Source organism: Dromaius novaehollandiae, chromosome 3 (assembly GCF_036370855.1).
Source record: "Dromaius novaehollandiae isolate bDroNov1 chromosome 3, bDroNov1.hap1, whole genome shotgun sequence".
Lineage (NCBI taxonomy): Eukaryota > Metazoa > Chordata > Aves > Casuariiformes > Dromaiidae > Dromaius > Dromaius novaehollandiae.
The window spans coordinates 41,506,276-41,521,352 of NC_088100.1; the positions used below are offsets into that span (position 1 = coordinate 41,506,276).

Consider the following 15,077-nt stretch of genomic DNA (forward strand, 5'->3'; position numbering starts at 1 on the left):
CTCCCTGCTACTGATTTCAAAGTAACTTCAAGGAACAAGCTAATACTGCAGCAGGAGACCTATCCCTGCATGGCCTGCAGGACTGAAGGCTTGATTAGGTGTGAGGTTAGAAATGCAACCGGACACCTCAAGTGCATGAAAAATACCGTATCACAATTAGGACAGGTGTCATAAGCAGCATTTCAAATAAGCAGTGTGCCACATCAGAAGAAAGGGTCAGAGCAGTGTGAAGAAACATATTCTAGCCTCCTAAAAAATATACATGCTGAAATAAACCAGTATTTTCTAAAATTTTAACACTTGTGTATAGTGAACAGTACCAGAGTTGCATTTCTTGAAAAAATAAATAGTCTAAAATCTGCAATAAAACATTTTTCCTATTGTCCCTGAACAGTCACTCAGGTTTTTATTTCAGAAATTCTAACCATGTCTCAAACTCTTATCGATTATGCATTAAAGCAAAGCAAAGCAAAAAGCTGGAGCCATAAATACAGACTTTCTCAAAACCTGCAGAAAGGCTGATGTGCTGAAACTCTCCTGTTTGTTTTTTCCCAAACCTATCAGCTTGATCTAATTAAAGAGGCCACCTCACCCGACAGACCCTGCTTCACTTGTAGCATGAGACAGATAATATGTCCATGAAAACAATACTGTTCCTCGGTGGACTGCTGCATTTGGTGATCAAATAATGATTATTTGACAAAGCAGAAGGAGAAGACAATAACTGAACTGGTCCTTGCTTTCTTTTTTGAGTCATACCGACACTGTCCAAAAGATGGCGCTAAATATTTGCATTTCTGCCCTGATTTGGTACAATGCAATTGCTTTTGAACAAGACTATTCTGTACACAGGCTACCAAAGAAAATACACTTCATTTCTCCAGCCAAGCAAAAGATCCTGGTTGAAAAGGCTCCTTTGATATTTAAAACATGGTTATCGGCCTCAAACGGTGCACTTTGATCACTTGGAGATAAAGAAAGTAACAGAACAGATTAGCAAGAAAAGAAGGTATTTTCATTTGAGAGTTTAGCTTGTTTAGGCAGAACAGTTTGCTAAGGACACATACACACAAACACACAACACCGACTTGGGCATCCACAGTCATGCTCTCGCTGTACAACCAGACGTGCCAACAACCAGCACACTGTCCTGTTTATGAGCTTGCATTTCCTTGCGCTGTTTTGTCTTTGCTCTATTTATCTCCAAGCCTGGGCCACAGGAAATTCAGTACAGACCCCTAGTGTATGTTTTCACGTGCTTTCATGCCCTGAACATTGCCCCTCTGTCCCACCTGTGGAACTCGGGCCCAGACACTGCTCCTTTACAGGGCAATATAAAGCAGCAAAAAATCCCTGATAAACACTGCCAAAATTCCCCAAACTTTTGCTTACGCACACAAACACTGACCTTAGACACGGCAATGTGGACTATCTTGTTTACTGACTGCTAAATAATGACATGAAACCTATTTGAGTTCCCCTTCGTACCCTTTGGACAGTAAACACAAACTTAGTGTCATCTGGTTTTCCCTCAAGCTTCAACCAGGGGCTGAAAACGAAAACAGCCCGTAGACTCCCCTGAAAGACACCACAGTTTCACTACAAAATCAGGCCTTTCACAGGCCGAGTTTTTCCTTGTTTTCTTAACTCCAAGGCTGAAAGCAATGTTAGCTTAATTTCTCCCTCTCTCCGCTTTCAAAATATATTTATTTGCGAGCAGGAAGTGTGCTTGCAGTTTGAGTAGGAATGAAATGGAATCTACTTAAATCCGTCAGGTAGAAGTAGCTGAAGGGAAATGGGAAAATAAATAGAAACAGGTTCATAAAGAAAAGGGGACTGAAAATAAAAATATCGACATAGCAGTCCAAAGACTGCTATCAGGAAAACCAGAATAATCCCACTCCTGTCATGTGCAGCACTGCACAGGATTAAAAAAGTGAAAGGAAGAGAGAGAGTGGAAGTGAGTCAGCCTCATTTCCTTCACCACACACATAATTTTTATTGCTGCTTTCCCTCTCCTCAATTAGTTATCAACTAAAAAAAAAAAATCCTTTGGCATGGATACAGTGAATAACTACACTGGGGTACTGCTGTAATAAGATGCTAGTGATGTTTTACATTGGTGTAGGGCAAGATTCTCAACTAGCATTAATTACAATAAACCTACATGTCAATTTATAAGAGCTGATGGTTGTGCCATGGGTGGGATTCGTCTGATCTCCTTAGAGCTGCCCAAAAGTATGGGTTGGGACTAGGAGCGTCCAGGCTCATGCTGTGGGCATCAAGGTCAGAGGAAGGCTTTCAGAAAGCAATTCATCCTGCATGGCTTGTCCTTCTCCATGTCTACACAGATAAGGCATAGACAAGATGCTATACCTTAAGATACTTAAGGTTAGGTGAGAGAGATCTCACCTGAGGTGTCTCTGAAAAAGGGCAGTGTGTAAAAACAAAACAAAACAAAACAAAACTCAAAGTATGTGTCCTCCTAAACTTTTCTTTTTAATAACTATGAATTTTATACAGGACTATTTCAAATTAAAAATGCAAGCAGGATTCATATTCCTTCCATGAGCCAGAGCTAACTGCATAGACAATGTAAGCTCTTAAATCCTCACTATCAGCAGAATTACTCTTTTCCTGGACTTTTACACCAATAGCAGAGGCTCTGTTTTCACCTCACAACACACACGCCAGCACTTTCGGCTACTGCTGCAACTTCTATTGCCCTTGAATTCTGGCTGATACCCTCCTTAGAAGGACAGACAACCCACCCTGGTGAAAAATAAAACTTGCTTATGATTTTGTGGTATTTTTTTCCCTGCGTTAGCATTAGGATGCCAGTGTAAATGTCATTACTTTGAATAGCTAGTAATAGTAGTGATCTAGACAGACAGGGACAGCCATTGACTCAACAAATGAAAGGCCCATATGTAACCAATTAATTCCTTCAAATTTCACTAGTTAGTGCCAGCTTGGATCATATGCTATTTAGTGCTATGCCGTTCACATTCTGTACTAATTACTGCTGCTGCTCTCCCCGCTCTTTTTGAGGGGAATAAAGAAAAGGAACAAGGCCCCGTATAGACTCACATTGTAGATATGAGTGTCAAGTGTTTGGAATTTTCTTACCTCATGAGCAATGTTAACTTTTTCACTATTTCTTTATAACTAAATTTCAACATCATCTTCCTTGAACTGCCAAATACATTAAAAAAATGTAGTAGTAAAGACACTGAACTTCCCAAGCCTGGCTGAACATCACAGTCACTAAAAGGATGCATACGTTATCCACTGGAAAAGGTAATCATTCGTCTGGGGTGAGGGAGGGCAGAACTCAATGCACCAACCACAACTTTGTAAATGGTTCAAAATCTTGATCATTTCCTCTAGAGCTGTAACAAATAAAACTGCTGCCTTAGGGTTCTTACAGTGAAAGCCAGCGCAATTGAAAGCCTCTGACACTTAAAATTGCCCAGCACTTAGAAAGCACTCAGGACTTGCCCCAGGAATGTAACATAGGGACTGAATCATAGCAATGTTTTTCAGATGTGGAAAGCGTAACTTGCTTCACATAGGAGAGCCCAACACATCAGTGTTTTTTTTCCTAGCAATTTCCTTAGCGTGCAAGTCTTTCTTCCAGTCTATGGCAACTAGAATTTGAAAGTTGAAAATTACGTCACCTAGGGAGGGGTCTCATCCTTCTTTCTTCCTTCTCCACCAGCTATAGTCCTTTTTCCAGTCTGATCCCACCAGTCACCCAATCTTTTCCCATCCCCACTTCTTCTATAGCAAGTGGTTCTTATTCTGGTCCTGCCAGTCACCTCTCCTTCCCTTCCCAAGGTCTTCTCACTGGGTGACGTTTATTCCAGCGAACCAATGATCCCGATTTGGCTGCTCAGAATGGAAGGTAACAGCTCTTTGGATGTTGTGATTTATTGCATTTATTCTTACTGCATTTACTATCATGATGCCCAGGTCAGTTTACGTAACATGCCTTGGAATCCATCAACATTCCCAAATATACAGAGCAAAACACACATCCCCCAACTCCACAGAACAACGGCAGAAAAAGGCCCACACAATAAGTTGTGCACACAGGATTACAGAGCACCTGTCATCAGTGGGAAGCATAAGCAGAGAAACAAATCTTGGTGCTCTTCCTCCAAGTGACTAGATTTGGGCCTGTAAGTGGACAACGGGACTGAACTCCAGAAGATAAGCCGCTCCTATGTGTTTGCCCTGGCAGGAGCGGAGAAAAGACACCTGACTTAACTTGGACTGAAGCTATCCAAGAAGCACAAAGCTAGCGAGCCATCCTTTGTATAACAGGACAGAGAGGATGTACTCTCACTGGTCTCCTCACGCTGCTGCTTCCTGGAATTGGTAAGGCCTTCAAAACCGACCTCTCCTTTTCATGTGGCACTCACATGAGGTTGGCAGAGGATTGTAAGGGGAGAATGGTGAACCCAGGCAGCAGTGTTGTGTCAAGGAGCTGAGTCTGGAAAAGTCCTCATCTGCAGGCCCTTGGCATCCAGCCTGGCACAGCAGGATTGACTGCTATGTATTTACCTGGAGTCAACTCCAGCCTCACCTCCTGATGGCCATGAGGGATGTTTGGGTCAGTAAATGCTGTCTGCAAGGACACTGCTGTGCAGCTCGGCAGATACAGCCAGGGTAATCTGTTGATCGTTCCACCTACTCAGCAGTCTAGTGCTTAAGTTATGCCAGATTTCAGGATGGTGGTTGATGAAAGTTGTTTCTTGGCAACACAAGAGGGAGACTGGGTTGGGCCCAGACACCTGCTAACTCTTTCCCTTGGGGTCACAGGAACACATGGAAATCACATCACCAGTCTCTGACCCTGGAATGAGCCCAACCTCCATTAGCAGGTTAGCAGGTGTGAGCTGCATGAGCACTGCAGCCCTCTGTTTGCAGAGGACAGAAATGAACTATATTTGTCAGCAACAGGTACTGCTTGTACAGTACCAATTGTACATTGTTTTTTAACTTCTAACAGCTAATAGAAGTTAGTATCTCCTGCAGCATGCAGTTCTATTAGCTTACAGGAAGAACAGAGAACTTCCCAATCCCAACAGTCATCTTAGATATTCAAGGTGTCAAAGGTAGTATCTAACAAATCAGGCCAATTTACCTTAGAAAGTATTTCTTTCTTTGCATCTCCCTACAGGTGTAGGCTTACCACACACAAAGACCCACAGACTCACCACATGCTTCAGAGAAGTGGGGACGAGGGGGTGATCCCATGGCTAAGGCCTTTAACCCAGCAAGCAGGACACTTGGACTGAGTTCTCATCCTTCAGCCCATGACTTGGACCTGTATTCAGATCACATACCACTGGTGCTTAAAATGCTGTCCTGACCTCTCCCCGTTAACAACATAGTAGGTGCTCTGAATTCTTCAATTAGTTTCCCCAACTTCCATCCGTCCAATGTATATGACAACACCCCACTATATTAACAGGCTTTTCTGAGAATAGGAATAGTACAGAACACCTGACAGAAGCCATATGTACACTTGAGAAAGGCAGATCAGGCAATAAAATGAAAGGGGATGAAGTGCAGTATTTCGCTGAGAAATCTGCTTTTGTAGAAAATGTTTCAGGAAACAGAAAGAGTACTTCAAGCACTCCAGCATGGGCTTGCTGATTCTGCTCAGGGCATGGCAGAATTGATTTTAGGCTGCAATGAAATAATTCGGTGTTTAAAGGACCTTCCTGAAATTTCGAGTTTGTAATTGAAAACTCTTGCTGTTATTGTAATCCAGTAATTCCCAGCTACCTGCACGAATACCACTCCTGCTAACGGGAGAGAAGAAAACAAAGCTGCCGTGAGGTTGATCTTGTGAGAACAAAGTTTAACATGACACCATTTAATCGCATGGCGCCAAACACAACTCCCAGTGCTCTGGTGATGCCTCCTGGAGAAGAACACGGACAATAATTTCCTCATTTTCAAATTCACAAGGATCAAATCTAGCAACATCAGGAAAGCTGGGGTGCCTGTTACCACATTCTGAGGAGGAACTACATATGAAAGCAAGCTAACATCCCAACACATATTTTCCTTGGTTGTCCTTCTTTTTACATAATATCTTTCATTGAATAGAAATACTAAGCACTAAAGACTCAGCTTAGGTAACTCAGTACTGCTCCAGCTGATTTCTGGTAGAGCAATTTTGGTTTACCTTGCTAAGGCTCTGGCTTACAGGACTTTGTTAATGGACAACAGACCATTAGAGAAAGGCTGGCTGCCTATCACTTAACACGGAGGGTTTTGGACTCTCATTGAAGGTTATTTGCCTACAATATCCTCAATGGTCCACTTGCATTAGCTCTGCCTTTATGAAAATTTCCTTTGAAAAGTGAGTCATTAAGCCAGTGATGAATTCTTTTGAAATATAAATGAAAGATGCATTGAATGCAATTCTCTAGATAATAATAGTTCTTGGAAAACTCAACCTCTTACCTTCTCCTACCCTTGTTTATTCCTTTCCCAAGAAAACTCGGTCATCAAAGTAGACTAAGTTGAGATTTCTTTTTAAGTGATCCAGTAGTACACTATTTTTTACAAGTTATCTAGTAGAAAAAACCCACAGATACCTATTGAAAAAAATGAATATCAAGAAAAGTAGGTAGTGCTGAAATTTCCATTCCTAAGTAGGTTAACAGATTGACAGACTACTTCCTTCTCAACAATTCATTATTTCAGGACTTATTGTTTTGTTGTTGCTATTTTAAGCAAGATTGTCAGAATCTGTCTGCGAACAGCAGAGTGTAAGTCTTCTCTATAGTATTATACCCCAATAACTGATTTTTAACAACCATTGGAGGCCTGAGGGAGCTGGGCGAAAAGGATAACATAAATGAAACAAGCTACGATGTTAAACAGTTCTGTAAAACCCCAGCAGCTCAAACAACCGTCCCATTCCTGTAAATGTGTAACGTTGTGATCAGGACACTTGAAATTGCACTTGCTTCTTCTATCACAAAGTGTTTAGAAAGACAAATCTCAGAACCGTCTAGGTGGCTCCTCTAAAAGAAAGAAAAATGAACAGCAAAGATGTCCTGGAAAGGACTGGTCAGCGGTGCTACAGGGACTGTCACCTCCTTGGACACTCACTGGTGCTGTCTGCACCCTGCAATGGGACACGGTGACCAGCCACAGAGCTGGGCCACTGTCACCCCCACTGCAGTCGTATTGAGCCACAGCACACCAGCCCCAAATCACATTTCCAGCCCTGAACAACTTGGGCATGTACTCCTGCATGGCACCGACCTGCAGGAAAGCCAACTTCCCCAAAAAAGTGGATAGAAGAAACCTTTCACCTACTTCACACACAACCAATTTACCAGCAGATGATGTTCTGTGACATTAATTCTGGCACTGATAACACTCTGGGACCCAAATCAAGACCAACAGGGTCCAAACTCCAGGGGAACTCAGAAGCTGCGTGAGATAACAGAGGGCCAGAGTCCAGCAGGCTCACTCCCACCAAGCCACTCCACGGAAACGAAAACCCACACACCACAGAAGAGCCCAACCGGCTCTCTGGAGGGTTGAGTGCCCGAATGTGGCCCCTTGGCGCATCACCCAGCTACCTTATCAGGTGCTTTCTGAAGAAAAACCCAGCAAGCACTGTGTGTTCTGATACGGCAAGGGAGGAGAGACCAGTCTGAACAGCGGTTAGGATAACAAAGGCAAACTAAGAGTTTCATGAATGGAGAGAGATTCAATGTAAAGCTTAAACAGAGGCAAATGACAGAAAGCAGTACATTGCAGAATGCTGTATGTCTCTCCCGTTGTTTTAACGGCAGCCAAGGTGCTAAAACCAGGTAGAGTGACTTATAAAAGAACTTGCTGCTGCCTCATTTAACATATCCTACACTGAAGTTTCCACAGTAGCTATCCTGCAGGATTGCAGGCTACATACCCCAAGTTACTGCATAATACATTGTTTAATGAGACTGCAATGTCTTTTCGTACATTGGCAACAACTTTTACAAATTCAATCGTAAAACAAAATCTGAACTGAAGCTTTGATGTGATGTTTATCTTTACATTGCTCAGGAGAACACAATATCACCTTATGGAGCAGTCATTTCCTCACCCTCTTTTGACCTCCTAGCAGTTCTAATCAAAATGCCCTGCAAAAGTGCACAAGTGTCACCAGCAGTCCCAGAGAGAAAACTTGCTCGGCATAGTGCAGAAAATCTTCCAAGGAGGAAACCAGCAGCAAAACCTGGAGTGGAGCAAACCCCTCCCAGTTCTGCCCCAACCCTGAACACATCTGTCAGCAGTGGCGTGCTGAGACTGACCCCTGCAGCCCACTCGTTTGCTCCTTCCATGAACGTTCCTTCTTTCATCCACGCTCTCCTGCACACATACACAGACTTTCGGGGGAAATTGTCAATGGTCCCCTATATCCTTCTCATTTGACTCTTTTCAGGCCTGCTTCTGCTGCAGCATCTCCACACAATTAGCCAATTACGACAGCTAATTAGTCATCAAAACCCAAAAGGCTGGCCTCCTGCCCTCTCCACTGTACCACGCTGCGCATTAGCCCTTGCTGAGCAAGCAGCACACAGCGGCGGAAATCCGGCCTTCTCTCCTCAACCCACTCCCTGCTCTCTTTCACTCCTCATAAATGCAGCACTTCATAAGAGGGCCAGACTGCCAATAACCTTGGTATTTCCAGGCAGCACAGCTGCGTGTGGCAGCTTCAGGGCTTCTATAGTGAGGTGCTACGCAGAATATCCCAGACTTCCACGGAGACTCCTCTCCCCTGCCTTCATTTTCTCTCTTGGCATCTCCCCAGCTTGGTACATAGGGGCAAACAAGACTACCAGCACAGCACAATAGGGATTAGGATGCCAGAGGCTCTCCAGGCTGTTCAGCCCTCCCTTACAGCTAAGCAGGAAAACGCCGAACTAAAGGAATCACACATGTCTGTCCTGAAAGGCATCTTCCAGAGCCTGGGACGTGGTAAGAAAAAAGAGCAAGGGATGAATAAAGTTGTGCCTGCTCCTATCTCTTTTCAGCCCTATCTCAAAACTAAGCCCACTTGGTTCAATCCTGGGCACTCACAGGACTTGAAACCCCCAGACTAGCACTAACTGCTCCCCACTCTAAAACAGAAGTCATCAGCGGAGCATTTGAGGTTTCCTAGAGAAGACAGACATGTGATTTCACCTTGATGTTCACACAGCTCCCTAATGGAGTTCTGTGAAAACATCCGTTCCTTTTTCCTGCTTCTGTGCTCTACAGCACATCTCAATGAATTAAGTATTCTCTCAAATTAGTCACTTCACACAGACAGTATTTTCAATCACAGTTAACCAGTTATCACCGCAGCATTTCCACCCGGCCCACCTCTAGTTCTAAAGCAGGCCTTCCTTCTCCTCTCTCTCACAGGAGAGCTACATAGAAATTCACAGTTTGCTCTTCAGTCATAGGCTGTCCCCTTCATGTTCCCCTACCGGTCCTGTAAACTAAGGGATAGCTTCGCTCAGAAACAGCTTGTGCAACTGTGTGCTAGAGCACTCCCACGAGTGAAGTGGGGTCAGTCAGGAAATACCATCTCAGTTGTCAGTGAACAGGGAGGAAAAACCCATTACCTGCCAGTAAAGACACACACACACACACACACACACACACACACACACACACACACACACACACACACGACTTGAGTACTATTTCCAGAGCTGAGGGTAACCAGCTACACAACTCTGTCCAAGTCATTTCACACCTCTGCCTCCTCCCACTCTGTCTGTCTCCTCTGCCTAGCCTGTAAGCAGTTTGAAGCAAGGGCTCTTCCACGGTTTGGACTGCCCAACGCTCAGCGTCACTGAAGGCACAGCTTCGGGTTGCTATAACATAACAACAAAAAGCAGAACTGGAACCACCTCAGCAAACTAAGGGTGAAAAATGGTGCTTTGTGTCCCCTCAGGTAGGTAAAGAGAGAGAGGCAAAGAGGACACTGTTAGCATTCCTAAGCACATAAATTTGCCCTCATCACTCAGCAGCTTGCTATTGCTTAATACTGAAATTTTGATAAGTGCCAAACATTTGGGAGGTCAAACAGCTATTTATGCAAAGTGAACCACACGCAGTCAGCTGACGAGGGAATAAATAGAAATTACTCTTTGCCTCTATAAACAAAGCAAGGCCTGGGAAAACGCCAAGTCACTTGAGAGAACAAAAGGGGTGATTAAATCGGATCACAACGACTGTCATATATGTACTTATCTTAAATCCCTACCTCATGCCCTCTGTCTTGCACAGGACATGATTCACTGTCTGCTTCTGAGAATGACCCAGACTCATCGCTGGAGTTTGTTCCATAGGATGGCTCACATTTAATCTGGGCTCGCACCGGGTTGTACATTCCATCACCCACCACACCGGGCTCCTGGTGCTCGGGCGCCAGGAACCGCGGGCCTTGGGAGCAAGGGGAGGAGGAGAGCTCGCAAAGACGCAGGCTACATGGCGAACCGCCGCTGCCGTCCTCCGCGTACGAGTAGGAAGAGCACGAGCTGGAGGTCCTGGTTCTGGTTTCCAAAGGAGGAGAGCGAGGGCAAACTTTAATTGGCACTGGACAGCTGGTGTTCGGCCGCATCCTTCCTGGCAAGTGATCAGCTGTCAGTCCGCTGTGGGAATAGGTCTGAGAGCTAGGGAGAGATTGGCTACTGCCAGCCCACAGACCCTTTGGCACAGTCTCAGTGAGGTCTTTGTCCAAGCTGCTCACACCAGAATATGAATGCACCGAAGTGTTTACTTGGTCACAAGCGTTTGAAGAGAATATAACACTCCTCCTGTCCAGTTCCCCTTCCTGCTTACAGAGAGTTTCAAAACCAGGCCCCCTGAGAGGCGATCCCACCGTGAAGTTGGAAGCATCCTTCTGAATGGCATGGGACTGTCCGTAGTTCCCCGTGAAAGGGACGTAATCAGTTTTGTGGTCACCCTGAGTTGTCCCTTTTTCAAAAGGGCATGCTGGACTCCTGCCAAAGTGCTGTTGGGAAGTGCTGGGGAAGCCAACCAAATCTACGCTTTTTGTTCTGTTGAAGAAAGACCGCAAGCAAGAAGGAGAGGACCCACTTTTAGGCCTGTCGACACAAGTGGGGCTTGGCTGTTTCCTGTCCATTTCAACATCCCCTTCTTTATCCCTGATGTCAGGTTCATCTCCAGACAGGCAAAGTGTGATGCTTTCTTCATCATTCTCTTCATTCTGAGGCTCGCTTTTTATCTGCCCCATAGCAAGTCCTGATTTGAGGCCATTTCCAGAGCTCTCTTCGCTGAATGTGCTTGCAAAACCTGAGGTACTGATGTGTGATGTGTTGTAGACATTCTTGGTACAAGCAAGCTGGTATTTCTTGTATCTGGGGTACCGTGTTACTGCATCTTTGTCCAAATTGTCCTTGCTATCTCTCAGCATGTCAGAGTCAGGCAGCATCCCTTCTCCTTTGTCTGTTCCAGAAACAGTGGTTTCAAAATTGAAGGGCTCTTGGTGCATTCTCTCTCTTGGGCAAGATATTTTTGACGTCTCCGATTCCATTGTCTCTTCCTCGTCTCCATCTGAGTTCTCTTCATCGTGCATGCGCTGACAGGTGGTATCTTTTTTGCACAGGAACAGGCCATCTTCATTGTTCAGCAGCTGTGTCTGAAGGAAGCTGAAGCAGGAATCCTCCAGGTTGTGCATACGCAGGAATTCAGCACAGTGGATGACCTCTTGGATGTTTTCTCTGCTAAGTAACAGCTTAGCAGTGTAGGCAAACTGTAACAATGGACCAAATCCCCTGACAGTGACCTGCAAAAAGAAAAAAGAGGGACATTGCCAGCATTACTATCAGCACATGCTATCATTGCAAGTCCTTCATCACGTGTAGTGAGGCACTCTAACAGATCTAACATTCAGAAATAAATACAGTACCAGTTATTCTTCTATCAGGTTTATCATGGTTTACATCCACTAACTAATGCTGCCTAGCCTCGGTTGCTTCTGTTCATCATTGTAAGGGTTAAGGTGAACATTATTCTGGCCAAATAACTTAAAGACCTATGAACTATGTCTCTGCTGCAATAAAAAGCTTAAAACACATGTAAGTGTGTAAGCTGCTACCTCTTGGGTGGATCCTATCTTAACTATGATGCACATTAACATCTAAATACCAATTCAGATATGATTCTTCTGCCCAAGTGGAAGCTCTGGTGAACACTGGCCTCGAGTTTAAGACACCACTTAAATCCAGACAGTGTTTTGGGAAGGAAACATCTAATATTATACAAAAATTCAACAGAAAGGTTTTTTTTTCCTCTCTCAACAGCAGACCAGTTCATTTTTCTTTCAAATTTTTGCAAGCCATTAGTGAATAAATAGGTATGTAATGACTGCATAACTCTTTTCTCCATCCCATGGGGATGATTTCTCCTCATACTATTTTTGATTTTAGTGAGTCTATGGTACAGCAGACAGGAAAGTGATCCATACCCTTGGTCCCAGTGACACAAGCCACACTGAGTCCCACCTTAACACATACTTTTCCATCATTTTCTTCGTAGAAGGAACAAAAATTATTTTCAGGACAGTGTATGGGTCTGATTTATGCACTACAACTTGTCCTTTCTTCTCATCACATCATCTACCCTATACTTTACATTCACTTAATGTCTCATATATACGAATATACACTTTCTACCTCATGATTTTTTACAGTGGTATCTCCACACATAATTATCAAATGACTTGCAGAGCCATGTAGTAAACTATAATTATTTTCCATTTTTGACTGCATTGGCATCTATTTCTATTACATACTTTTTTCCAATGTGGAGAAGACAAAGGTACTAGAAAAACTCTCTTCTTCATGAAGCAGTGATGGAAACAAGGTTTGACATATCAAAATTATTCCTGGACTAGATAAGGAAGCTTTATCATCAATGAAAAGGAGGGAATTCCAGCTTTTCTAATATCAGTCCTTCATTTTTGGCCTCTTTCAAAACAGGGCTCACAGTCAAGGATAAAGGCTTCTTTCTCCACAAGGAGTTTCAGTGCTTTGGCCACTAAGCTGAGATTTGGGAGACCAGCACTCAATTTCCTGTTGCACCAAAGACCTCCCACGTGACCCTGGGCAAGGCCCTTTAGCCTCGGTCCACGAAGAAACCTTCCCGCCTTGCTTGCAGAGCAGTACTCACAAATCTGGGTTCCCTGTGCTTTGCATATTGTGGAAAGGCATCTAGATGGGATTGAGAGCAGCCAGGCAGCTAAACCAGTCAATGGCAAACACATGTGGCACCTACATGCCTACGTAAGATTGGGATGAGCAGCCTGGAACCTCCTCTGCTTGCAGGTGCTTTTCGTAGGGGTTCCTGGCTCAATTCTTTCTTCTAAAACACAAACAGGATGAGAAAGGACTGCTGTCCTCTTTTCATAAAATAGCCTGAAGATTGGCATAGGGACCTACAAAGTAGGAGGCCAGGTCCCTGCTTCAGCCTGTGGGGATTCAGACTCACATTTCCCAGCTCCTCAGAAGGATCCCCTGTCCAGTAGGGACAGGATACCCTGAAGATGAGTGGGTTTTCTCTGTCCCTCCAGTTGAAATAACATCACTGAGCAAGAAATAATGCAGAGAGTGGGAAAGATGCTGTTCAGCCACTGCTAAAGTCCCTTTTTGAAAAGGAGACTTTGAGCTTCTAGTCCCTGCTCCTAAAACTTATTTAATGCAAAATGCGTATGGACTTGAATATGAGATTCCTGCTCTTGCAGAGGACCGTAACCAGTATGCTGTGGAATTGCTTTGCCTCTCAAAATTCTGTATTTCCTGCTGCAAAAGGACTTTAAGAGGGGCCACAGAGGATGATTTTGAGGCCAACTGTGCCAGAGCTGGTGGTCAGCATGAATATAGTATTGAACATAGTTTCTCACTGAGAGTCACCTCTTCCCCACAGGACACATGCAGCTGGGCTTGGATATATACAGACTGTTCAACAGGTTGGTGAGGTATAAGACTGAATTTATTCATGAATAGCAGAAATCTCACTGCATAGTTTGGTTCATCACAGTAAAAAGCCTATGGATTCCTTACAGTGCCTCAGGACCAGTGGCAGAGATCACAGATTTTTATAAAAATCCTGACTTCTAGAAACAAGCCATTGTTATTTATAAATCTGTACTTGTGATGCTAGATTATGAAGATATTGCTAATGGTGCAGACTTTGATGGAGAGAAAAATATTTTAAAACACCTCTAAAATTGCTCCCAATAGCTTTTCCATACATAATATTACTGCTGTATCTGCTATTTTAAGAAACAGCACATTATCATGCATGCACTTACACACTTGCAGATTCCTGTTTTACAATATGCCTCTGGTACAGAATTGCCTAGATTTACAGCTGGCTATTAAAACGATCTATGCTTTATTGGTGTTACACTTTCTGCCTATTTGTTAGATTATCAATTCACTGAAAGCCTATCTACATTTTATCTATGCAGTATGATTAAGAAAATTGCTCAGAAACTTAATGAGCTGCTTGTAGGCCAATGTTTTTCTCTGATAAGATCTTCAGTATGGGGCCTTACATATTACTACACATCTTGTAAATTCAGCAGCAACGTAGGTCTGCAGAAGCAGTAATAAATGATGTCTTGAGGTTTTGAGTCCCTTTTGATTCAAAGGGACTTTGTCGAATAAAAAAACACTTCTCCTGGTAGTTGTGTAACTTGGCCACTAGGTGGAATGGCTGCAAAGCAAATCAGAACGGTTCTCTGTGCCGGGTCACGGTTTCACCTGCCTCTCCTTCGCCCTAGTGCAGCTACTCCACAGAGCCTCTGAGTGACTCATACGGCTCCGTAGCAAGACTATTTCCCATGCTGACTCAGTTCTTTGATCCCAGTAAGCCTAAATGATAACAAACAGCTTCAAGACATCTGCTACATCTGCTCTGTACTGAATACATCAGAAGCAGAGCTCTTGCGGCCCGGAGACAGACCTGGGACGCAGTTCCCTGCGATGCCCAGCAAACACCTCAAATGACGGATGCTTCAAATACGGGCCAAA

At 43.9% G+C, this 15,077-nt stretch overlaps 1 protein-coding gene across 10 annotated transcripts in view; it reads right to left on the reverse strand.

The window, feature by feature from the left end:
- BACH2 (BTB domain and CNC homolog 2) overlaps positions 1-15,077 on the reverse strand; it is a 195,729-nt gene that overhangs the window by 8,086 nt on the left and 172,566 nt on the right. For all 10 annotated transcript variants that reach the window (XM_064508785.1, XM_026093406.2, XM_064508784.1 and 7 more), the window contains one exon: positions 10,283-11,827. In XM_064508785.1, coding sequence (XP_064364855.1) covers positions 10,283-11,827 — 1,545 coding nt within the window. The remainder of the gene's footprint in view (positions 1-10,282; positions 11,828-15,077) is intronic.